The 27,690-nt window shown below is 37.2% G+C and overlaps 1 protein-coding gene across 2 annotated transcripts in view; it reads right to left on the bottom strand.

Annotated features, from left to right (window-relative positions):
• The window catches only part of cacna1ha (calcium channel, voltage-dependent, T type, alpha 1H subunit a), a 78,505-nt gene extending 51,398 nt beyond the window's left edge, over positions 1-27,107 (bottom strand). For both annotated transcript variants that reach the window (XM_073839033.1, XM_073839025.1), the window contains exons 1-8: positions 26,991-27,107; positions 23,620-23,753; positions 23,162-23,259; positions 15,760-15,919; positions 12,392-12,704; positions 8,269-8,361; positions 5,440-6,223; positions 860-1,215 (exon numbers count right to left, since the gene is read on the bottom strand). In XM_073839033.1, coding sequence (XP_073695134.1) covers positions 860-1,215; positions 5,440-6,223; positions 8,269-8,361; positions 12,392-12,704; positions 15,760-15,919; positions 23,162-23,259; positions 23,620-23,753; positions 26,991-27,083 — 2,031 coding nt within the window. In that variant the 5' untranslated portion in view covers positions 27,084-27,107. The remainder of the gene's footprint in view (positions 1-859; positions 1,216-5,439; positions 6,224-8,268; positions 8,362-12,391; positions 12,705-15,759; positions 15,920-23,161; positions 23,260-23,619; positions 23,754-26,990) is intronic.
• Positions 27,108-27,690: the final 583 nt, after the last annotated feature.

Consider the following 27,690-nt stretch of genomic DNA (forward strand, 5'->3'; position numbering starts at 1 on the left):
CTTATGACTGGTTTTGTGGCCCAGGTCACATGTGGTCTAAAAATTCAGATTTTTGCCAACTATTCCTAATTGATACATCTAAGACTATCTCAAGTCCTTTGACAACCTCATTTGTGTAAAAAAAAAAACTGATGCCACATTTAAATGAGCAGAATTTCTAACATTTCGTACATCACAGATTACCAAATGTTCAAAGCTGCAAGACATAAAAATGCATGTTTCTTGACACTTGAGTCAGCTGGCTGAAACCCTGGAAGCAGGCCATCGGGCCATTTCTTACTGTTCATCCAAGATTGAGTATTTATTGTATTTATATTACAACAATGTCAGTAAATGTTAAATTCGGCCTCATAAAAAGACAACACCAGCTGACACCAGAAAATGTCAGTACTGTAACCACTTTATATGATATCAAGCATTCAAACTAATTCCTTACAGTGAGACCTCTATCAGATTGGCTAAATGTCAAACCAAAGGATTAGATATGAAACAAACAGTGGTAACATAACTCGAAACAACACAGCCAGGAGAGACAGAAGTGCAATCCGAGGCACTGCAGCATAACACAGTTACATAACCACGATATCTGTTTGCCCAATAAGGCTATGAATCCTCATCACTGTTTATGAATGAAAAATAAATAGCAAGCTAATCCCAGCAGACGCCACCAAATATGAATATATCATGATATAGTCAGTTTTATTAGGAGTGACCTTTGTTTTCTTACAAACAGTTATTATAACAACCATGCTTTTGTTTTTTTCTGACCACCAATCAATATTAAAACTATATAAGTCTTGCCTGACAGTCGCAGATGAAAAACACATAGGTTGTTATGAAAAATAACACTTGCACCCACCTGCTCATGGTATTCAATCCCCATGCTCAAGGTGTTGATGAGGATGGCAATCATAATTCCTCGATTAAAGTATTTGCTATCCACTATGCGTCTCAATCTGTCCCGGAAATCCTCCCAGTACTGAGCCAGGCGGTTACGCTCCTCCAGTATTTTATGATGGGGTGCACGGCAGGGTTTGAACTCTGCTCCATGGGTGAACTCGTACACCACATCCCCTTCTGATCTGGAGTAGTCTGAATCACTGAGCTCCACATCCAGGTTCTCTAGTGCCCTTGAACAATATGGGCAACTCAGGAGCTCAAGAAGCAACGGACTGGGCACCACACCAGCCATCTGCAGCAGTACACGACTGTGGCCTACATGGGAAAAAAAATAAAGTCAACAGTTGCATTTAAATGTATTTAAAATGTATTTCAACGCAATAAGGGATGCCATTATTTCAATGACGTAAAATGGTTGCACTTGGTGAGCTGCTGGTGCTACTGTACCTGTTGCTATTTTTTACCACAACACAACTGATACAATGCCCACTGAAAAAGCTTATAGGTGGCAATTGAAATATGCGTAGGCTTAAAGGATTGGTTCACTTACAGAACAAAAATGAACAGATAATTTACTCACGCCCTTGTCATCCAAGATGTTCATGTCTTTCTTTATTCAGTCGTAAAGAAATTGTGTTTTTTGAGGAAAACATTTCAGGAATTTTCTCCATATACTGAACTCTGGTGTCTGTGAGTTTGAACTTCCAAAATGCAGTTTAAATGCAGCTTCAAAGGCTTCTTGTTTTCCTCAAAAATCATAAATTCTTTACAACTGAAAAAAGACAGACATGAACATCTTGGATGACAAGGGGGTGAGGACATTATTTGAAAATGTTTGTTCTGGAAGTGAACATATTTACAATCAAGTTTTTAAATGAAGCATTTTAACCTAAATGTAACCCCCGGTATTAAGAAATGTATGGCTTAAAATAATGTAAATGATCTATCTTACTGAAATATGTAGTAGAAAACCCATTAAGGCATGACGTGAAATGTCTGCACTCAGTAAGCTACTGGCGATGAGAAAAGAATGGGAAGATGACTGTGGATGAATAAAACTTCCTAACTGCATTGAATTTGAGTGCAAGAGTAAGCATGCACATCACAGGGCTAGACAAGATGAGCATTTGAGGTTAAAAAGTATGTAAATTGTACATTTAAAAAAATAAGTAACTGATCGTTTCGCTAGATAAGACCCTTCTTCCTCGGCTGAGATCATTTAGAGCCCTTTGAAGCTGCATTTAAACTGAATTTTGCACCATGGAAGTCTGCTATATGGAGAAAATTCCTGAAATGTTTTCCTCAAAAAAAAAAAACAATTTATTCATGACTGAAAAAAGAAAGACATGTACATCTTGGATGACAAGGGGGTGAGTCAATTATCTGAAAATGTTTGGTCTGGAAGTGAACTAATCCTTTAAACCAAATGCTGTACCATTGATTTTTTCCCCACAAGGAGTCTAAACGGCCCCAGATATTGAGTAATAACAAGCATCAACATGTTTACATCCTGCCAGGACAAAGATTTGGGTTTTTAGTAAGTTTTATTTGTCCACATGTATCTTCCCATTCTTTTCTCCTCTTCTTATCGCTAGGAAAGCAGTAAAAGACTTACATCGCTTCTTGTTTCCCTTCGATTGAAAATTACAACCAAAAGCCACACAACGTATTTTCATATTCCGAGTTGTGTTGGGGTAAAAATAGCAAAAGGTGGCGGCAGTAGCTACTAAGTGCAACTATTTCATGTTATCTAAATACTGGCGCCCCCCAGCCATAGTCTAATATACATATAAAACGATGTGGATTTTTTAAATAACGTACATCTTTCATGGGTTTTCTACTATGTATTTTAGTAAGAAACATCATTTATGTTATATTAAGCCAAGTCTTAACACCCAGGGTTCACTTAAAAGTAACATTCCCCAACAATGATCACCAATCTTTCTGTTTCTCTTGCACATTACTTTCTATCTAGATTGAAGACATCTCTCAGGAGGGACTAATCGTGCATGTTGTCTAAATCATTCACATGATTTAGTCTACCTGGCATCTAACTCAAACATCAATAAATCCCACAACCAGCTTAAAGTTTATTGTAAGGTTGGATATTTGAATTATTACACACCTAATTGGTCCCATTTTAACCAATAAAACTGGTTACTTCAGCTTTTTAGTCTACTATTTTACTTCTCTAGCCATGGCCATTTTAAATAGGCAGTGCTCCATGTATTTTGTTAAAGTGCTTCGCCCTCTCTTGGTCTTATGATCTCACAATCTTAAATAAACCTAATCGGTCTAATCAGAGGATGTCTGTGGCTGTACTCTTATACTAATGTGTTTCCTGAGGACATAATCATACACAGTGGCCCACTTTAGCCTGTGGTAATGAGCTGAAGTGGAGGTGACTCAAGCTGCAATCAAAAATTACTGTTGGCAGAGGCAGTGAGTTTGAAGTAAACATGTAGTACATATTCCTGTTGACAGAAATCCACAAATAGTCATTCTGCGACAGACTGATATAGAAATGAAAACTGGCTTGAGCATGAAAGAGATGCATTGGTTATCTGGAGCTGAACAAACAATATAACGCAAAACCAAATGTACTAAATTCAACTCATTCATTCCAAACATGCACAGCACTGGGACCCCGCAGTATATCTGTCACTGAAACTTCTTTTAAAGGATAATGCACCATTCATGAATAGTCTGCCATTTATCTTCCATGACTTCTTATGTAAAGGGGACATCGGATGCAAAATTCACTTTTACATGGTGTTTGAACATAAATGTGTCTTAGCAGTGTGTGGACACAACCACCCTACAATAATAAAAGTCCATTCACTCCTTTTTTTAATCCCCAAAAACCTAAACAATCTCAACTATCAAGCCGTTTTGATTTTCTGAGAAGTATGACATTATATTGCTCAGGCCCCACCCACAACCACCTCTGACTGTCCTGTATTAACATAGTTTCACCCTCAGCCAGTTGTACACTGTCTTCCATTTTCTCCGCGCCTAAGCAGCTGTATCGACATCTCGTAAGCAATGCAGGTGTTTTGTATTTGAATGTAAAAGTGAACATATGAGTTTATTTTTCTCCCAACATCAGAGCCACTGAGAATGCAGTGGATTAGTTTTGTTTTTGATGGTAACACGCCATTGAATACACAAAAAACAGAAAAGAGGGGTGGAGTAAGCAACAGCTCATTAACATTTAAAGAGAAATGCACCGAAACAGGTCGCTGTGAACAGAGCTGTTTTTGACAAGCTAAAAAAAATGGTGTTGTTTTACATGACCACTGAGGAATTTTAACTGAAGTATGTGGAAAACATTTCATGAAGACACCAACTTGTGGAAAATGAGCATCTGATGTCCCCTTTAAAGCAACACTCAAAAATGAATTTCTTATCATTTACTCACCTTCGTGTCATTCTAAACCTTTATGACTCTCATTCTTCTGAAGAACACAAAATATTTTGAATTACACTGAAAACTAAATGGTTACAAAATATCATATTTTATGTTCCACAGAAGATTTAAAACATGAGGGTGAGTAATTGATAAAACATTTGCTGAGTAAACCATCCTTTAAGTCATTATTGAATAAAATCTACACCTCTGCATACTAACTTTGTCACATCACGATTAGTTACAAAACACACAAGAACCAGTTGCTGAGTCTCTATCCAACTCTTATACATTTTTAAAGTGTATTTCTGAAAATTTGCCTGAAGAATGAGTACAACAGCTCACATAATAAACACCACCAGCTGCTATATAACTTTGGATCTTTTTTTTGGAGTAATAAGAAAACCAACTCCTCATTGGTCCATACCCACCATCTTGCCTCTGATAGTCTAATAGTCAAATAGTCCAAATCCACCATTGTTTAAAAAAATAAAGTGCATTTAATGTGAATTTTTGACTTTAAACTCCAGAATAAGCATTTTAACCTAAAGGGAACTCTGGGTATTAAGACTCGTATGGCTTAATATAATGTAAATGATGTCTCTTACTGAAATACGTAGTAGAAAACCCATTAAAGACATAAGTTATAAAAATTCACATCGTTTTATACTTATTTTGGACTGCATAATTTAATCAATGTGAATTAAATGAGAGCTGTGGTAAAAATAAAGTTATATAGGTTTAGAAGGAGGATTTTTATATTTGGGTTTCTGGTTACTTCATAACTACAAACCCCAGCAGACTAAATCACTAAAAACCAACTGATCTTTTCCCTCCAACAACAGAGTAAGCTTACTGCCTATCTGTCTGACAAGAGGAATCAACTGTTGGCATAAGATTTCAAAGGGCTTGATAGCCAAAGTCGCTAGTGAAGTGCTGGCAGTCGCCTCACTCCTTTAAAGATTGTGTTAATGAGTTTAACATTTGAAGTATTGATTTTCTGTCACATTGGTAAAGGGCTACCCAACAATCACTTCTCAGAATGCCTTTCATTATCCTGAAACAAGCTATGTGAGGTGACTACAACTGGACCACATATGAAGTAAAAGAAATGGCTTTGAAAAACTCACTATGTTCTCCCATGAGCTGGTGCAGCTTCTCAAAGGGATCAATCGCATCACATCCTGTATTTGTATCTGACTCCCTCCTTCCTTTCCCTGCAGAACTGCTGCCTGTATAGCTGCAAATGAGGGAGGGCAAGATGGTCGGATAATTCATGCCCCCGTTTAGTCGCCCGAGTGCGGGCACGCCCACCGCAGCGCTCGTTCGCCCTTGCGGGGCCTCCTGAAAGTCACCTTGATAGATGCTGTGCACTGACTGAGTCCTGGAAGAAAGATTGTGCATGGCGGTTGGCTGTGAGGACACGGTCAGTTGCGGCCCCGTTGCGATGGACCTCATTTCCAGAGCCTCGCCGGGCCCTGTAGCGGTCACAGGACTGGGGCTGCCATTGCTGAGGTGACAGTGCTGTCGTTGGTGCTGTTGAATGAGGTTGTGGATGGAGCGAACCCAGTGTCCGCCACCCCTGTGCCTGCTGTGACCATTGGCCCCACCACCACTGCCTCCTCCTCCTCCCCCACTCAGCCCGCTGTTGGGGTTCACCTTCTTTCTGCGTTTGCTCTGCCAGCCGCTGTAGATGCGGGAAGCACGGCGCTTCACCTTGCGGTACAGGTGGCTGATGTACCTGAGCATCTCCTCGTAGCAGCTCCCCGGCTCAGAGTAGCTGGCGAGGGTGCTGTCGTTGGAGAGGTAACGTGCTCGCTGCTCCTGCATCAGCTGGTTCTCGCGCTGCTTTGTTTCTGAGAACTGGGTTGCTATTACAACCAGGCACAGGTTGATCATGAAGAAGGAACCCACCTGAGATACACAAAAGCCACTTTAGTTTACCATGATAAGCTAACATAAGAAGTCTTTTAAAAATCTTTTGAAAAGAATAGTTTACTCAAAAATGAAAATTCTGTAATTAATTACGCACCCTCATGTCGTTCCAAACCTGTGAGACCTTTGTTCATCTTCAGAAGACAAATTAAGATATTTTTGATGAAATCCGAGAGCTTTCTGACCCTGCAAAGACAGCAAGGCAACTGACACGTTCAAGACCCAGAAAGGTAGTAAGGAAATTGTTAAAATAGTCCATGCATCATGGTACTCTCGTGAATGCGCGTTAAATACTGACACAGAAGAGAAGAAATTGTTAAATTAAGTCGTTATTTTTGTTTTCTTTATGCACATTACGGTTGAACCACTGATGGACTATTTAACAATGTTCTTACTACCTTTTTTGGGCCTTAAAAGGATTGCTTAATTGATTGCTGTCAATGCAGGGTCAGAAAGCTGTGGATTTCATGAAAAATATCTTAATCTGTGTTCCAAGGATGATCCAAAGTCTTACAGGTTGGTAACGACATGAGGGTGAGCAATTCCAGACAGAATTTTCATTTTTGGGCGAACTATCCCTTTAAAGCCTGTGTTCCACCACACATGTAAGTAACCCATACTGTATACACTACTGTTTAAAAGTTTTTTGAATCTTTTATGTTCACCAAGGCTGCATTTATTTGATCAAAAATACAGTAAAAACTGTAATATTGTGAAATATTATTACAATTTACATTTTCTATTTTAACATATTAATATATTTAAAATACTTTATTCCTGTGACTGCTGAATTTTTAGCATAATTTCTCCAGTCTTCAGTGTCACATGATCTTTCAGATATCATTCTAATATGCTGATTTGCTGTCAAAAGACATTTTGAACGGTAGTGTATATTTTGATAAATTCAGGAACCAAACTGAAATTTAATTTGTAGTTTAGTGAAAGTTGTCCCTTGTTTGTCCTGAACAGTAAACTGGACACTGTTCTTCAGAAAAATCTTTCAGATCCCACAAATACTGTGGGTTTTCAGCATTTCTGTGTATTTGAACCCTTTCCAACAATGACTGTATGATTTTGAGATCCATCTTTTCACATTGAGGACAACTTAGGGACTCATATGCAACTATATACAGAAGATTCAAATGCTCACTGAAAAACAATGCATAAAGAGCCAGGGGTGTAAACTTTTGAACAGAATAAAGATGTGTACATTTTTCTTATTTTGCCTGAATATCATATTTTTTTCTATTTAGTACTGCCCTTTAGAAGCTACAGAAGATACAATTTACCCTGATCTTTAAATTCCAAAAGTTTTCACCCCCAGCTCTTAATGCATGGTTGAGTGTTTACCTTCTGTAATGGTTGCATATGCGTCCCTAAGTTGTCCTCAGTGTGAAAAGATGGATCTCAAAATCATACAGTCATTGTTGAAAAGGGTTCAAATTCAAAAAATGCTGACAAACAAAAAGAATGTGGGACCTGAAGGATTTTTCTGAAGGACAGCAGGCAGTTTAACTGTTCAGGACAAACAAGGAACTCATAAACAACTATCACTAAACAAAAAAAAAAACACACAGCTGTGGATCATTAGGTAACAACATAGTATTAAGAATCAAGTGTATGTAAAATTTTGAACAGTGGACTATATGTAACGTCTTTTATGTGAAATATCTTATTCAGGTCAGTACTAAATAAAAAATAACATGCATTTTGTATGATCCCTCTTATTTTAGTAACATTTTTGCAGATTCTGCAAGGTGTATGTAAACTTTTGACTTCAACGGTATCTGAATTGCAATTCGGCAAATTTCACTTCCTGTGATTCCAATTTAAATTCAGCTTCCTGAGGGATGTAGCACTTCATTTCAAACTCATGAACTGAATTAAATAGTCAGTTTACAGAAATGACACTGCATGTTGCAGTCGCCTGCTGTTACAGATATGCTGATGCTCCACTCTACTTATGTATGCAGTGTGTGAAACAGGCTAAAAACATTAAATACTTCCAATTAGAGTATACTTACTATAATAAGCAATATAAAATATATAAAATTGTAAAAGGAGTGGGCATCCATAACGTAGTACATGATGTCCACCCATCCTTCCAAAGTAATAACCTGCAAAAACAAGAGAGAAATTGAGATCAAATGAAGATGAAATGCTGCGAGACAGAAGATCCAAATGATCATTATCTTGATCTTGGCCAAGAAAAATAGCAGTCTCAGGTGCCTGGCACACATTTCCAACTGTGCAGATGGCTGGTGGCTCAAACACTGAGTTGTGAGAGTTCGTCTGGGGAATAAAAAGCCTTGCATATTGTTTTTCTGCAGGTTTTTGAATGCTAAACGAGTTAAACATTCAAATGTAGAGCACTGCTAATGCACCTTGACCTGAGGTCAATTTTCAATAAATTACCTTAGTTCAGACACTCAGATCAAAGACGTCTTTAATTTGTATCTTGAATGCAAAGAGTTCAACACTAAAGCTCTTGTAGTTGTACTGCTTCTTCCTATCACCTAGGGATTGAAATGTTTTTTGGAGATAAAGACTCTCCGGTGAACACAAAGTACTAACAACATCTAAATCAGAGAGTTCATGGCACAGAGTGATGTCAGAGGTCTGATTGTTAGTTTGATCGCAGTAAAATGGTAGTTCAGGGTTAAGTGTGTTAGCATTGAGTCATTTGTTTAGGAAGCGCTGCGCCTGCAGCACTGCATTTCATTCTCATCCAGCTGTATCATTTAGCGTTAGACCTCATGTATGAACCCCAGTTCATTCTATGCTGTCTACTAGATTCATCGTCTGGCTCTAGAAAACAGACATTTTGGTATTAAAAAGACACATTTGTTTTTTCGATTTCCGCAGTGCATCCTCACAGTTGGCTTCAAAACAGCTGATTCAAACTTAGCCACGTTTACATTTTGTAGATGCAACTATGCTAGAAATAATTTATTACGGATTTATATTACATAGTGTATACAGCCATACCAAGCATAATTTTAAAATATTGCTTAGGAGTCCAGTTGAGTTCAGTTTTTAATGGATGTCAGACTAACAAAAACGTGTGAGTTGGATTGTTTTCAGCTGGCTACAGCACTGATATTTTTGAATATTTCCTTATGTGGGTGTTTCTTCAACTACTGGCACTTTTGGTCATGTGGAATTTTAGAAAAGAAACTCTTGTAAATCATTTTCCACAGTCTCACTGGTTTAATCTAACTTAAAGGAGTAGTTCACACTTCCAGAACAAAAAATTACAGATAATGTACTCACCCCCTCGTCATCCAAGATGTGCATGTCTTTTTTTCTTAAGTTGTAAAGAAATTATGTTTTTCGAGGAAAGCATTTCAGGATTTCTCTCCATATAGTTGACATCTATGGTGACCCCAAGTTTGAACTTTCAAAATGCAGTTTAAATGCAGCTTCAAAGGCCTCTGAACGGTCCCAGCCGAGGAAGAAGGGTCTTATTTAGCAAAACAATCGTTTTTTTTTTTTTCAAAACAAATTGACAATTTTTATTCATTTTTTTTAACCTCAAATGCTCGTCTTGTCTCAATGACCGATTTTGGAAGTTCAAATTTGGGGGCACCATTGAAGTCCACTATATGGAGATAATTCCTTAAATGTTTTCCTCATGAAACATAATTTATTATCAATTGAAGAAAGAATGACATGAACAACTTGGATGACAAGGGGGTAGGTAAATTATCTGCAAATTTTTGTTCTGGAAGTGAACTACTCCTTTAAAGTTTAACAAACCTGCATCACTGGAGAACTAATTTTTGTCGTTTTGTTTTCTGAAAACCATGAACATGCCCATAACAATGCTATTTCCACCACACCTTACATAATTACAGTATGTTTAATAGCATTCTATGATAGAAATATTCGATGGAAATTACAATTTTATCATTTTGAGAATGTCCAGCTCCTAGCTAAGGTTAATTTCATAGCTAGCACTTTATGTTTGCAAAATACACAAAATTAACTAATATTTTCAAACTTTTGACATAATTAGAAAGTTAATTTAATTTATTTTAACATGCTTTTCACCAAGTACATTAACTTTATCAGTACTCAATAATTTGTGTAGAAAATGATATAAAACAGTTTTCACACAATAATAGTTTGAAGGGATAGTTCACCCAAAAATGAAAATCCTGTCATTATTTCATCAAAAATATCTTAAAGGGATAGTTCACCCAAAAATGAAAAATTGATGTTTATCTGCTTACCCCCAGGGCATCCAAGATGTAGGTGACTTTGTTTCCTCAGAAAAACACAAACGAAGATTTTTAATGAAAACCGGTGCAGTCTGCCAGCCTTATCATGGACGTGGATGGGCACCAGACCTTTAAAAGTAAACAAAAACATGCACAGACAAATCCAAATTACACCCTGCGGCTCGTGATGATACATTGACGTCTTAAGACACGAAACGATCGGTTTTTGCGAGAAACCGAACAGTATTTATATCATTTTTTACCTTTGATACACAGCCACGTCCATCTGTCATGGCATCAGTCACATGACATGTGCATGCGCTCTAGCGTAGAATACGCAAACGTCGTAAGGGGAAATCAGTGAAAAGTCCCGGATGAGTTTGCGCAAGCAAACGTAATCTTTTAGCTTTAAATCGGTTTAAACAATCAGGATACGCGCAAGTAATTACCATTTTGAATAGCCGCTATACCCACAATCTCTGTGCACTGTGTAAACAATGAGTGTCGTATACATGCGACAGATCGTGGCTTCCGGAGTTTTCGTATACTACGTTAGAGCGCGTGCACATGTGACGTGACTGATGCCAAACTTGTGCTCATGACAGATGGACGTGGCTGTGTATCAAAGGTAAAAAATGATATAAATACTGTTCAGTTTCTCACAAAAACCGATCGTTTCGTGTCTTAGGACATCAATGTATCGTCACGAGCCGCGGGGTGTAATTTGGATTTGTCTGTGCATGTTTTTGTTTACTTTTAAAGGTCTGGTGCCCATCCACGTCCATGATAAGGCTGGCAGACTGCACCGGTTTTCATTAAAAATCTTCGTTTGTGTTTTTCTGAGGAAACAAAGTCACCTACATCTTGGATGCCCTGGGGGTAAGCAGATAAACATCAAATTTTCATTTTTGGGTGAACTATCCCTTTAATTTGTGTTCTGAAGATGAACAAAGGTCTCACAGGTTTGGAACGACATGAGGGTGAGTAATTAATGACACAATTTTTGTTTTTGGGTGAACTATCTCTTTAAAGAGCTGATGACATGATTAATGAAGGCATGGTATAAACTCTCCATTTTATAGCAACCACAAAAGAAAAAAGGTTCATCTGGCCATAAAAGGGCCAATAGGTGAAGAACATTTTTAGAATAACCTGCTCCCAGAGGTGTCATCTTATGAGTACAATCCAGGCCCTATTAAGATCTTATGTTGACACAGGTGAAAACCCTTCAGGCCCTCTTTTATAATTGCATATCCTGCACTGTCATTATAACCCAACCAAAAGGGACACCACGTGACTGACCCACTTGTAACGATCGGACAAATGAGACCGACATTCATTTCCAACAGAATGGAGCACAGGTCTCGTTGTATGTCCGTACGACGGGCCCAACGCACCCCTCCAACAAGGGCATGACTGCGCATATTAAATACCCTTAAACAGGGTCTGTGCCACCAGTCCGTCTATAGTGATTCAACTCTGCTGATGAGGATGGATTGAAAGTACGATTGAGTTAATATGCAACGGAAAGCTTTTTCTGTTCTGATTTAATTTCCACAGGCTGCTATATAGGATATCACACTCCTATCGAATAATCTCATCCCTTTGTAGAGCTCCTCCCGAGTAAGGGGCAGAAATGAGTAAAACAGACATTTGCTCAGAGATTCAATTATTTGGTGTGGTTGGAGCATGCTTAACAAGACTTTGTCTTTTCAAGATGAAAATTGAGTAATAAAAAGTTGTAAAAATGCTCATCGGCCTTTGGAAATAACTAGGGCCTTTGACTTCTGGGAAAAGAACAATGACGCTTACTAATGCATTTCCATTCCCACAGTGCTCAACTGTATCCAACAAAAAAAAAAAAAAAAAACATCATAGATATGGCTATATTTGAATTACAAACACCATTCCAAGAGGAGCTTACCTGGAATATCGCAATCCAGGCGTATCCAATGTTATCGAAGTTCACTGCCCCTTTGTGTGGGTTGAAATCCCCGTGCTTACACTCACTGTAAAGCTGGTTCCAGTTAACACAGCTGCTGTTGCCTGTCCCATCCAGGCCAGAGTAGGCATGTCCCAGTGGAGACACATTTAAAGTGCACTCAACACCCTCCTTGAGGGGGGGCACCTGACTACAGCGCAGCATGCCATTCTCCTTATTGGAGGAGCAGATGAAGGGGTTGTCCTCACCTTCTTCATTCTTGTAGTACTGACTCATGTGTGACAGATTATAAAGGCTGCGGAAACACATTGAAAACAAATATATGGCATTTACTTACTAAAACAAACACTTACATGGTGCATATAAATAGCAGTGTGTGGACACAACCATCCTACAATAGCTGCGTTTCCACTGTCGGGCCAAAAGCGGGCGTGCTAGTGCGTGCCAGGGCCAGTCGCGTTTCCACTGTCACTTCCGGGGCCTGATCGTGCCTTGTCGGTGCTTCCTCAGGGTCAATGGCCCGGGTTTTTCGGCCCTACGAAAACCTTGGGCCAAAGCGGGCCAGCTGGGGCTTGAGGCGTGGTCAAAGTAAAAGGCGGAGTGTGTCTGAGGTAAGATGCGCATTTCGCTGTAATACTAATACAGGGCTCTTCTAAGCATTTGGGCCGTGGACAATATACAACGCCAGTTTGACGGCGTCTGCAAAAACGAAGACGTGATAAAATACATCGTTGCTGAACTCGCAAAGCTAAATATCCAGTGCACTACATTGCAAGTTTGAGAAATTGCGGGCGCAGTACAAAGCCATTAAAACAAACACAAAGCGGTGCCCAGAGAAGACACTTTTCAAGACACTTTTCAATTTGGCAGATATTGATATGGAAATCTATGCAGTTTTGATGGGCACATTACTTAAATGGTTATCTGATGGGGCACCTTTTGTGTCCTGTGTAAATCAGGTCCTATTCAGTAATAGTTACACTATTAACTGTTGTTACAGACAACTATGTGATGAAAACATTATTTAACCCTCTGGGCCTCCTCATTTAGGGGTCACACTTGGCTCCCTCGCGGTCAAAAGTGACCGAAGCCTTAAAAAGTAACTTTTTTTTTTCTTCAGGAAAATCAATTAAATACATTTTTGTTCAATAATATTTTGTGATTATTATTTAGAATTTTGAGCATTTTTTATGAATCTATGCAATATTTATACAGTTTTAATGAACAATTTTTTCCCACTAGAATTATATTTTATATTATATTTTTTAATTTAATTATGTATTTATTATTTTTCAATAAATACAACATTTCACATTAAAATAGAGTAAAAGCATTTAAAATCCATTTTAAAGTGAAAATTGCACCATCTAGTGGCATAAAAAAATAAAAACTTGTGTAATGTCATGTAACCTCCTGTATCTCCCTATATACATATATACAGGGGGCTTTGGGATTCCTATTTATTTATTTATTTATTTTTTTTACTGTTTCTTCATTTTAATAGGCTTTGCATTTAGAAATATATTCAGACATTCTAAAAGATTAGAGGCAAGGTTTAGATATTTTTTGAGTGGATAAATATCAGGTTTTGCATTTTTCTGCTTATTTCTGTGTGTCTGTGAGTGTGTGTGCGCGTGTGTGTGTGTGTGTGTGCGCGTGTGTGTGTCAGTTCTGTACTTTTGTTATTTTAGAGTGTCAGGCCTTGCTTGCTGAACACTTCTTTTCAGCACAGTGGCTGATTTGTAGCTTGTACTACCAAAAGATTCTCTGAATTATCGCATTTTTTCGTATAATATGTCGGTCATTTTTGACCGCCAAGGAGCCAAGTGTGACTATTTTTTTTTGACCCTTTAACATATCCGAATCATGTCACTGATTTTTTTGTGTACTCACATAGCTAATGCAACAAAAGTCACCAAGTGTCATCTCATTCTGATGAAGCTACGATTTTAAAAAATTCAAAACATAAAATTGGCCCAGAGGGTTAAACGCATGTCTGATTAGTATCTACTCTTATTTAAATTTGGACAAATGCAAATAAGATCCTATAAAACTGAGATCTGATGTATAAGTTGATTTACATCGTCCAAAAAACCCCACAAAAACTCACCAACACACCTTGATAACATGTTAACATACACTGTACCTGTATCTGTACCTAAATAAAGGCATAAAAGATTATACTAGAAGTACAACTGTGTAGTTATTTTTTGTAGTAGTGTGTAGATAGTATGCAACATTTTGTTTGATGTAATACCAAGTTAGACGAAAGATTTGTGTGTAGGTCATAAAAACAAAGCTCCTTTTCAAGTGATTTATTAATGTAATATATTACAAATATTGCTGCTGCATAAACAACTTTTGCAGAGCACTTCTTGCATCAGAACAGACATCACCAACATTACAAAGCGTTTCTGCATTCGCTGTATCCGGCTTCCACGTCGCTGTATTGTTCTTTTTTTTTTAGCCTTGCAGGCAGCTAACATAAGCTTTCGGCGTAAACGCGTGATGCCTCCGTCTTCGCATCTTGGTTTTGCTGCCTTATCTTCCACCAAGAAAACACCAAAAGGAGCAAACAAACAGGCGCTTCGGCTCTCTCCATTTTGCTCGTTCGATGATCACACTATGGTGGTCTACCTGACTTACTTTCAATCTCCCCGCTGAAAGGGGAGGGGTTTCGTGACGTTTGATCTAAGGAGGTGTGTAAAGGGCGGGCTTTAGGTTTGCGCAGCGAGGCTACTGGCTCGATAGTGGAAACGCAGATTACTTTTGGCCTTGGTGCTTGAGACTCGAGGCCATTGGCCCTGCCCGGCATGCTCTTAGTACCGGCTCGCACTGGCCCGACAGTGGAAAAGCGGCTAATGATAAAACTACATTCACTTCTTTTTTTATTCCCCAAAAAACCTAAACAGAAATCTCATATTTCTAAATAAGACCTGGCAGGTGAAATTGTTCTAGTTTGTTTGAATCACTACACTGCATTCACAAAGCAATAATTTGTCCAATTACATCAAAATATGTGACTTATAATTCAACTCATTTTGACGACTGGTGTTTGTACTCATCAAAGCCTCTCAAGGCTTCATTTAATACACTTTTATCCATATACCTTCGACGGTGGTGTGTGTACTTTCAGTGCTCAGGGACCGATGCTCAGCACTGATTTTATACCAGGGTGCAATGTTCAGTTTACGAGACTGTCAGCGACTGAAATGCCATTGCTTCTGGCAACAGTTGGCTGCCACTTTGGATCATATCGGCAGCGCTGAAATGCTCCCAGTGGAGAGAGGGTAAAGGAGGAGAAGAGGGGAAGAAAGCTGCCTGTTAGATAAGAGCAGGACTGTACTTACGCTTTCACGTTATCTGGCATGAAACACCGATTCCTAAGAAGTCCAGCCCACAGTTGCACCCCGACAATGCCGAATATAAAGAAGACAAAAAAGCACAGCAGGAGGACGTTGCCTAACATAGGCAGAGTATCAAGAAGCAGAGTCACCAGTATCCTCATACCTGAAATACAGAAACACAAGAGAAACAGACACAGCATCGTTTTAGTTGCATAACATGCTTCATTTTTGAAAGTACCAGTATATTCCAGTCCAAACAAGTATATGGATTCATGAGCCAATATTATGACATTATCAACCTCAACAAATAAATGTTGACCAATATCAGTGTTGTATTTGTTTCAAAGTCTACCAATTACCTTGACATAGACATTTTTCTTCATAATATCTTTCTTCATAAGGAATTTTCAGTAGATATTGTGAACAATAAATGTGATAAAATAAATTAAATTATATCGTATTGCCAAATGGGCACATTTATGTTTTTATATATTATTTTAACTAGAGGAGCACTAAACTACACTATAAGAAAACAACTACATATTTTCCAGTTTATGGGACACAAATACTGAAATCCTGTTTCCACCACCACAAAAAAAAAAAAGATTTATCTCAAACTTCTGACTTTTTTTCTTGTAATTGCGAGTTTACATTTTACAATTCAGATTTTTTTCCACAAATTGTGTAATACGAACTCACAATTCTTACTTTTTTCTTAAAATTGTGAGATATAAACTCGCAATTGTGTAGAAAGTCAGAACAGTTGGATAAAAACTAAATTCTGACATTTTTTCTCGCAATTCCAAGTTTATATCTCGCAATTCGGACTTTTTTTTCTCAGAATTGTGAGATATAAAATCCTATTCTGAGAGGAAAAAAGACTAATATGTTGTCAGAACTGCAAGATTTTCACAATTATAACAAAAGACTTATACTGGCAATTCTGAGAAAAAAGTCACAATTGCGAGATTTCTCAGAATATTATATCTCAGTTCTGAGAAAGTCAGAATAAAGTCAGAATTGTGAAATTGTGAAAAGTCGCAATTACCTTTTTTATTTTTTATTCAGTGGCAGAAATGGGCAAACATTTAAATAATATTAAATTAAACAGTACTGCTGAAATTTTTAGAAGTTCTTGAGTTCCCAGCATGCACTGCAGCATAAATACTGATGTTACCGTTTATTTTTTTTTTTGCTGTTTGCTTTTTGTCATTATTGTTATTTGTTTGTGTTGTGATGTGAAGAACTTCATCTGTTTACATCTGTTGATTGTCATTGTGACTGAGGTTTGTGTTGAAGTTTTTGTACAACCTTCTAAAACTATATCTCAGATACTTTTGCATTGTATGGTGATCATGCCTTCATAAAAAAAAGCATAGTTCACTTCACATATTAACAAAAAAATTGTAGTTGCCTTGATGAATTTGTTGTCTGAATGAGTCATTGTGCATTTAGTGAAAGAACAAATTAAAATTGACAAAACAAACTAATGTTACTTAGGACACATTTTAAGACAATAGTTGAGAGAACCCAAAGAACCCATCCGGTTGCATTGACTCCTAGAAGTATTGACCTGGACGTTTTCTCAAAAATTTCCTTTTACAGTGTATATGGTAAAATGGCAAACCTTAGGTCATAGAAAGACACCTTTAACCTAAATTGGTCCCACTTGCAATAATGCTCGACAGAGCAAAGAAATTGCATATTTTTAATGGACTGCTGAGGGACCGCAGGGACTGAGTCAGACTTTAATGGAAAATTAAGACTTAAACCACTGAACAAATACCCATTCCCATTATCCCTCGCTGCAGGTTTCCACAACCACTGATAAAAGCTAACCACCACTCAGAACACTGTAGCAACCATAAAGCAAGACCCTAGCAACCACCTAACAATGTGCTAACAATCACTCAGATCACTTTATCAACCAGAAAACAAGGCCCTGGCATTATTTTCAGAGTTGTGTATTCTGAATTGTGTTGCGGTAAAAATGGCACTGAGCGCAACCATTTAACGTCATAATGGCACCCCCGTGGTTCAAAATTGGGATTTTTTAAATAATGAAAAATTTTCATGGGTTTTCTACTACATATTTCAATAAGAGATTTATATTAAGCCATTCATGTCATACCCAGGGTTCCCTTTAAGAATTATTATCATGAATTTATATCATTTTCACACTTCTTGCATGTTTTGCCAAATTTCAAAGTAAAATGAAAAAAAGAGATCTAGCAACATTGTCTGAATCATGGCAGTTCAGAAATCTGGTGAGTGGCAGTAAAAGGCTAATGCTTTATCACATAATAATGTATACTAAACCTACCCTAAACCGATTATGTTTACAAAAACAAAAGTAAGATAAAAACACTTTTGCTGAAGCAAATGGTCTGCTTTATCAAGCTTTTTATCAAGTCTCATGGCTCGTGTTTCACCGGACTTTTACCTGAATGTGCCACTTTGCAAGTGCAATGCTGTACCAGGTGGGTTACCGAGCAAGTTTACTCCATCAGAAATGCCAAACATATGAAACTACATATGTGATGCAAACATCAAAATTTCTTAGTTTACAAATGCAATATGATAAGTGTGCTTTGCATTGTGCAAGAAAATTTTTAAAGGAGAAGTTCACTTCCAGAACTTCCCCTTATCATCCAAGATGTTCATGTCTTTCTTTCTTCAGTCGTAAAGAAATTATGTTTCTTGAGGAAAACATTTCAGGATTTCTCTCCATATAGTGGACTTCTATGGTGCCCTCAGAGTTTGAACTTCTAAAATGCAGTTTCAATGCAGCTTCAAAGCGCTACAAATGATCCCAACTGAGGAAGAAGGGTCTTATCTAGCGAAACGATCAGTTATAAAGAAATATATATATAAAAAAATTACAATTTATATACTTTTTAACCTCAAATGCTCATCTTGTCCAGCTCTGCATGAACTCTGTGTATTCTGGTTCATGACAGTTAGGGTAGGCTGAAAAACTCATTTTCTTCTCCAACTTCAAAATCATTCTACATCGCTGTTTTACCTTTTTTTGTAAAGGGTGTTTTTTTTTTTTTTTTTTTTGCATGTTCACTTTGTGAACACTTGTTCGGTATTTCTGCAGCGATGTAGGATGATTTTGAAGTTGGAGGACAAATTGAGATGGGAGTTTTTCAGCCTACCCTAACTGTCTTGAACCGGAATACACAGTTTACGCAAAGCTAGACAAGACGAGCATTGAAGTTTAAAATATATAAATGGTCAATTTTGTAAGAAAATAACTAATTGTTTCGCTAGATAAGACACTTCTTCTTCGGCTGGGATCGTTTAGAGCTGTTTGAAACTGTATTTAAACTGCATTTTAGAAGTTCAAACTCAGGGGCACCATAGAAGTCCACTATATGGAGAGAAATCCTGAAATGTTTTCCTAAAAAAAAACAAATTTTTTTACAACAGAAGAAAGACAGACATAAACATCTTGGATTAAAGGTAAATTATCTGTACATTTTTGTTCTGGAAGTAAACGTGTCCTTTAATTGATTTGTGTGAAAAGTTGTAGGTGTTTTATTGCCACTAGCATTAATTTCAGCTGGAAACTGATTTTCAACGAGCATATGTGACCCTGGACCACAAAACCAGTCATAAGGTTAAATTTTACAAAACTGAGATGTATATATCATATAAGCTCAACAAATAAGCTTTCTATTGATGTATGGTTTGTTAGGATAGGACAATATTTGGCTGAGATACATCTATTTGAAAATCTGGGATCTGAGGGTGCAAAAAATCAAAATACTGAGAAAATCACCTTTAAAGTTGTCCAAATTAAGTTCTTAACAATGCATTTTACTAATCAAAAATTACATTTTGATATGTTTACAGTAGGAATTTTACAAAAAATCTTCTTGGAACATGATCTTTACTTAATTTCCTAATGATTTTTGACATAAAAGAAAAATCGATAATTTTGACCCATACAATGTATTTTTTGGCTGTTGCTACAAATATACCCCAGCAACTTAAGACTGGTTTTGTGGTCCAGGGTCACATATGTTAGTAGAGGACAGCAGAACAGAGGCAAAATGATTTTTTCTGAATTCTATAAAGCTTGTGGGAATCCATATAGTTATTTAATTATTTAAAGATATGCAGATTATAATTAAATTCAGTGTTTGCATGTCCTGTTTGTTTTGAATCAATCTGAGTAAAAAAGAATCTGTCATAGAATTGCTATGCATTTTTGTGAGGTTTACGTGAAATGTATTAACAAATATTTGAATCAATAAACAACAAATCAAACCAAGGAGCAAAAGAACACTCATGGATATGAGTGTTATGTAAATCAGCCATTTCACTGTCACATGGCCCAGTGATCAAGACTGACCGGTGTGAACTGTGTTCAGTGACACGCTAAAACTGTCACAATGGATAAGCCCGAGAGCATCAGCGTTCAGGATATCTCAAGCAGAATGAATGCCCTGTTACCTACAGATACCCATACTTATTTCAGATGAATCAGTCTACCACTCTGCTTTCTTGAGACGGCACAATGGTGAAAAGCCGCAAAAAAAGACACTCACTGCAAGTGCATAAAAACATCAGCAAACATCACTGTGAGAAGTGCCCCCGGAGAGAAGTGATGCATCCGGTGGATCCGAGTGACTAATGTGTTTGAGGTGGGTGTGTGCGGCTGATGTAATTTAACTGTATGATATGGGGAGGAGAGGGCCTTAAATGGGCCTGTCTGAGTGTGGATATCCCCTCGATGGCCTGCATCCCTCCCACCAAAGACAGCGTGGAGCCAGAGCGTCGCTCGGACACTTTAATGACCCCCCTAGAGATACGTGTGGTCACATAGTGGAAGAGGATGAACATGCAAACTTACTCTTGTGTAAACAGACAGATTAAAGATAGAAACTCGCTCTGCCAAACATTTCTAGCTTGGTATTTGAATTACGGCTTCAGGTGTGAAATGGCATGTCGGCAATAACAAAATAACACAGACGCACACATACACTCCAACGAACACTCACAATTCACTCCAGAGAATCGTAATATCATTCCATACTAAAAGCACTTCTGCTGGCGGCAACACTCCACCGAGACGAATAAATCACGCTATCTCGTCCTCCATCTGAGCAACAACAGAGTCATTAAAGCTGATATGGTGGAGCAGACTTACTCATACTTTAAGTCCACAACTCACTCCAGGGGTGTGTCTCAATCCATCCCCTAGTTTAGTAGTAAGTGGACTGCCCAGGGAATGTGCCATTTCTACAGCTTTCAAATTTCAAGTGCACTAAAATGTTTTTGTATGCCCTCCAAAAAGTCTGTGTAAAGAATTTTATTAATAAAGAATTTTTTTCTGACTTAAGTTTTCTTAGGACCTTAGGACCTTAGGAACATAATATTGCAATAAATATTGTATTGTGGACTTCATATTGTGATATTATCATATCTTGAGATTTTGAGATCATTACGTCCCTAGAGAATACTGCTTATTTTTTCAAGATTTGTCAAGATAAGGCTTTACACAGACTTTATCAGTAATGAGAGGTAACTTTATAAGGCCTTTGACTTGTGGGACACGTTAACTCATTGTATTTCTTATAGACACGGATCTAGAGATCAAATAAAGCTGTCAGTCCACCACACAGAGGCTCATTAGTGGAAGAAGTATGCCTCTATCAGTTTGTGGGGCATGTTCTGTTGGGTAATTGATGGACTAGTGTACTCTGTATGTTGTCTTTCCTGCAAACAGGCTCATCACATGATCAGCTGAGGTGATCTCTGTTTCACAAGTCATAGATCAGGCAGCTGTCTTCTCCTTTCATCACAGATAAAAGGACACATAATAATGCCTTTGAGTGGCAGGCAGCATCCAGAGCCAAAAATCACCCTGCTGGAAAAACCAGGTCATAGCAGCCTTTAGGTTGTTAAAGCTGGTTTTGGGAATATACAGTAGAAGCTGGTTTGTTGATGCCACTTTTTAAGCCAGTCGCCTTAACTGTAAATGCCATGGGACTGTTCAATGGATGTTTATCCACCTGGTTTATAAATATGTTTAAACCTTTGTACTGTGTTAAAAAACCTAATAGCACTTTTGATTTTCCTGTTCTTCTAAAAAATGACCGGCCTTTTGATAAAAGCAATTTTTTTGTAGGCTGATGTGACATTGTTCCATTTTGCACAAGATAAAAGAATTTAAAAATATTTTTAGATACTGACAAAATTATACACTTCCAGTCATTAGGTCATAAGATGTTTTTTAAAGAATTATTTTTCTGTTTACCAAGCCTGCAAATTATTCTATCAAAAATACAGCAAAATCAGTAATATTGTGAAATATTTTTACTTCTTAAAATAACTGCTTTCTATTTGAATATATATTTTAAAATGTAATTTATTCCTGTGATCAAAGCTTAATTTTCAGCATCCTTATTCCAGTCTTCAGTGTCACTTGAACCTTTAGAAATCATTCAAATCTGCTGATTGCTGTTCAAGGAACATTTTTATTATTATTATTATTATTATAAATATTAAAAACAGTGGAGTAAATTGTTTTTTTTTTCATCCAAAGATCAGCATTATTCTGAAATAAAAAGCTTTTGTAAAATTACACACTATACCATTCAAACGCATCAGTATAATTTTTAAATATAAATTAATAGTTTTATTTAGCAGGGATTTTTAAATAGATCAAAAGTGATGATAAAGACATTTATATTATTAAAAAAGATTTCTATTTCAGATAAATGTTGTTCTTCTGTACTTTCTATTCATCAAACAACATAAAAAAAAAATCAAAATATTTGAATGATTTCTGAAGGATCATGTGACTGGAGTAATGATGCAAAAATTCAGCTTTGAATAGAAATAAATTACATTGTAAAACATTTTCAAATAGAAAACTATTTTAAATTGTAGAAATATTTCAAAATTTGACTGGTTTTGCTGTACTTTGGATCAAAAAACATTGAAAATCTTACTGTTCAAAACCTTTGACTGGTAAGTGTACATAAATATATATATTTTTTTTTTCACTCAAAATCTAAGGTGCATTAGTGTAGATCAATGAGGCCTACGATCAATCAGTTCCAAAAAGAAATACAAAACCTGTCCTTACAAGCTGACAGATTGAATCCAATATTGGGTGAGAATTTAGCATAACAAAACGTTTATAAAATATTTTAGGTAGGCCGGTTATTTTTGACAGTACAAAAATGATCTGAAACATTTTGGGAAGTTATTATACAACTCTGTGAACAAAGTCAGTAAGTTTTAGCCCTGTGTGACAACGTAAAAATCCTCTCCGGGTCAAAATGACCCAAACAGCACCAGTACTTAAAGCACATAAACCATTTCAAACCAATGAATCACCATAAATACCCCACTTCATCTGGATTTTCCAGCGTGACACACTTACTAGGCACTCTGTTGATGGCTCGCAGGGGCCTGAGCACTCGCACAGTCCGGATGGCTGACAGGCTGGCGTTATGACCGTCCAGTGAATACTCCATCATCCTGAAGAAAGCAGAGCGGAGGAAACATACTGCAAGCGTCAGACACTAAAGGTCAATCTCTATAACCTTTCTTTCTGTCGATCTTACATGAGGATAATGGAAGAAAAGAGGTTTTAAAAGAGAAGTCTTGATGCCTTCATCACTCTTGTCAATTTAAAGGTCATTTTAAACAACAAGGGGAATGTTTTTTTTTTTTTTTTTAAATGGTAAATGAATCAGAGTGCTGGGAAATCTCACAGTAATTCTATTTCCCAAATGATGGCCTGTAAATCGAGCGGCGGGTCCCTCTTGACCAGCCTTCCCGTGGTGATAATGGTTGAATGCATGAGTGACAAGTGAGAAAAAAGGCGGGATTTCTCACCCTGCCATGACAATGAAGAAGTCCAGGCGGTTCCACGTGTCGCCAAGGTAACACTTTGATCCAAAAATCCCCAGGGCTATCATTTTGATGACCATCTCCACAGCAAAGAAGGCGAAGATGCAGTCATCAAATGCCTGTGGACACAGATATATAGTAGGACAGACATTTTACTTATTGTAAGAGGAAGAACATATGGGGGGGAACAATTATATATCAATGCATTTGCTTCACTCAAGAAACTTTGCATTTACTCACAAATCTTTTACTCTCTCTCTTACAAAAGTACTGTTTCCAAAAATACTGTACCAAGACACCTTGATTTTGCTTGTAAAAATGTGTTTGCTTGCATTTGCTAGCAAAAAATTTGCATTTCTATCTAAAATATTGCTTTTCTCTTAGAAAATTTGCATTCCCTCTAAAAAGATTGTACTTTTGCACAAAAGTATTGCATTCCCCATACAAACTGTAAGTTATTGTATTGTATTCCACCTAAGAAACTTGAAAAAAATGTTTGATAACACTTTAGTTATGGACCAGTTCTATTAACTAGTTGCTTATTAGCATGTGTATTACTAACATATGGGCTGTTTTTTGGTACTTATAAAGCACATACTAAAATACAGTGCCTTTATTTTTTTTTAAATGTTTTGTGTTGCAGCCTTATGGTAAATTGCTTTAAATAATTTTTTTCCCACATCAGTCTACACTCCATACATCATGATGACAAAGCGATTTGTGACAACCTTGCATATTTTTTAAAATTAAAAAACTGAAATAAGTACATTGCATAAGTATTCATACCCTAAACGTGGTACTTAGTTGAGGCACCTTTACAGCCTCAAGTCTATTTGGGTATGATGCGACAAACTGTTATCTGCCATTCTTCTTCTCACCTCTTCACCTCTCAAGCTCTGTCAGCTTGGATGGGGGCAGACACACATTTTCAGGTTTCTCCAGAAATGTTGGATTGAGTTCAGGCCCAGGCTGTGACTGGGCCACAGGACATTCACCCAGTTGTCTATAAGCTACTCTTGCTGTGTGCTTAGGGTCATTGGCATGTTGGAAGGTGAACCTTCTGCCCAGTCTGAGGTTCTGAATGCTCTGGACTGGGGTTTCATTAAGACACTATATTTTCTGTGTTGAGCTGTCCTTCTACTCTGACGAGTCCTTCAGTCCCTGCTGCTGAAAAACAGACCCAAAGCATAAGGCTGCTACCTCCATACTTTGCTTTTGGGATTGAACTGTGCAGGTAATGAGCAGACCCTAGGTTTCTCCAAACATGATACTTGGAATTGAGTTCCATCAGACCAGAGAATCTTGTTTTTAGGTGCTCTGTCAGTGTGTTTTCATGTGTCTTTACTGAGGACAGGATTGAGTCTTGCCACACCACCATAAAGCCCAGATCCGTGGAGTGCTGCAGTGATTTGTCCTTCTGTAAGTTTCTCCCATCTGCATATATGATCATGGAGCTCAACTGGAGTGACCTTTAGGTTCTTGGTCACCAGTCTAACCAAGGTCCTTCTCCATAAATTGCTCAGTTTGGCCAGGAGGCCAGCTCTTGAAAAAATCGTGGTTGTTTCAAACTTCTTCCATTATGGATAACGGAGGCTACATGTTTCTGTGAACCTTCAATGCAGCAGAATATTTTCTGAACTCTTCCCCAGATGTGTGGCTTGACGCAATCCTGTCTCTGAGCTCTACAGGCAGTTCTTTTGACCTCAGGAATTGTTTTTTTTTCTCTGATATGCATTTTCAGCTGTTAGACCTTTTATTAGAACGTGTGTGCCTTTCCAAATCATACTTATTCAATTGATTTTGCCACAGGTTAACTCTGCTCAAAGTGTAGTAACATCGACAAGCAATATGAATGCTCCTGAGCTACATTTCAAGTGTCCCAGAAAAGGGTATGTATACTTGAAATGGAATCATTTCAGTTTTTTATTTCTAATATATTTGCAATTCTTTAAAGCAGTTTTACATAAGGCTGCAACATAACAAAACATGAAAAAATTAAGGGGTTTGAATACTTTCGCATTTCACTGCACATATTCATAAGTCATAGTTAATAGTTTATATTGAGAATTGGTCCCTTAAATCAAAATGTGAACAACTGCATGCACCCCGAGAAACCTTGAGTTCGGTCACAAAAGCACTGAAATATAGATTTTCCTCCCACCTTATATTATTTCCATCACATTCATTTTTTGAGTGTTTGTTTTTGGGAAATGCAAAATTTTGAGCATTGAAATATGATATCCCTTCTATCTAATTTTTTCCCATCCTATGCCCTTTTATGGGCTCTTTACAGATTTCTGTTCCTGTTGCTGGAAAAACTGAAAAACAGGCAAAGAACTTTATATGTGTGTATATAAATTTGGGTATTTGAGCGGTTTACAGGAAGAAAGTGAGAAGATCAGCTATGATTCATTTTGTGTAGTATTTTCAGCTCTGGCCTCAGCTGACCCGATCTCCTAAATCCTGCTGATGCTGATGTCAGGCTCTTCTGGACATAAAAATTTCCCACAGTACCATATATAAAACCCAGTTCGCTTTGGTGGGAGCGTGGGCAGGATTACAGAGATTTACAAAACAACAGAAAAAACTGCCTCAGTCTCTGATATCTGGCAAAGGTTTCAGTGACCCCTAAACCTGAGCATGCCACGAAAAATGGGCGAAACGCCAACTCTATGCTGAGACAGTCCTAAAACAGACATCGGACACAAAAATAAAAAAATAAACAAATAAAATAAAGGGTAAGGAATTATTTTAGGACCAACGAAGATCATGTGAATTCTTACATACAGTGGGTCTAAAAAACTACTTGGAGATTTAATCCACACCAGCATTATTTCATTATTATTGAGAGTTTTTATTATTAATATTAGGGCTTTTATTTTTTTAAATTTGTTTAAAAATATTTTATTTACAAATTTTAATGAATAACTTTAAATAATAAGTAATTCAGCTGTGTTGTTATTTTTATTCTTTTACTTAACTATGGCAACCTTGATCCACTCTTAAAATGCATGAACACTATTCAAACAAGCAAAATATTTCACCAAAACACATTTGTTAGGTTTCAAATGATTAACATGCAACATTATTCCGCTGGTCCACCTGCTTGAACTTCATAAAATCACTAAAGATTACCTTGAAACTAGTTGGTTTTAAAGCAAAGGCTCAGGGAAGTGAAGTTAGTACTGAGAAAAGCTCTAGCAACATATGATAGTTTGATGTTATTTAATGCAATGAAATACCTACAGTTTTAAGTGTCCAAATACTTTTATGGAATACTATATCTCGGAATGATGTTTGAAGGAACATTATCATATTACAAGCTTTCTCTTATTGCATAACGGAGTGAGACTTACCTGTAGGACGACACACCACTCAGACTGGCACTTGAGGTCCTCACATGGCTGGAACATGCCCAGAGTCACACAGTTCAGCAGAATCACCAGCATGCTCACATGCTCAAACCATGTGCACAAGAGTCAAGGGAATATATCACAGAGATCAGAAAAGTCATGGTTTTTGGAGTGTGTTCTGTCAATTGCAAAGCACTGCTCCTCCATGAAACAAAGATACATATGTGACCCTGGACCACAAAACCAGTCATAAGTAGCATGGGTATATTTGTAGCAATAGCCAAAAATACATTGTATGGGTCAAAATGGTCAATTTTTCTTTTATGCCAAAAATCATCAAGATATTAAGTAAAGATCATGGTCTTTCAAAGATATTTTGTAAATTTCCTTCCATAAATATAGCAAAATTAAATGTTTTATTAGTAATATGCATTGCTAAGGACCTAATTTGGACAACTTTAAAGGTGATTTTCTCAATATTTTGATATTTGATTATCCTAACAAACCATATATGAATGGAAAGCTTATTTATTCAGGCTTCAGATAAATCTCAATTTCAAAAAATTGACCCTTATGACTGGTTTTGTGGTGCAGGGTCACATACATAATAAACACAAAGATTGATTTTGTTGCTTAGCTTACTTAGAGCAAATGAGTTTAACAATCCGGAGCAAACAACACTATGGATTTGCAAAAAATACAA

The sequence above is a fragment of the Garra rufa genome, chromosome 1 (assembly GCF_049309525.1).
Source record: "Garra rufa chromosome 1, GarRuf1.0, whole genome shotgun sequence".
Taxonomy (NCBI): domain Eukaryota; kingdom Metazoa; phylum Chordata; class Actinopteri; order Cypriniformes; family Cyprinidae; genus Garra; species Garra rufa.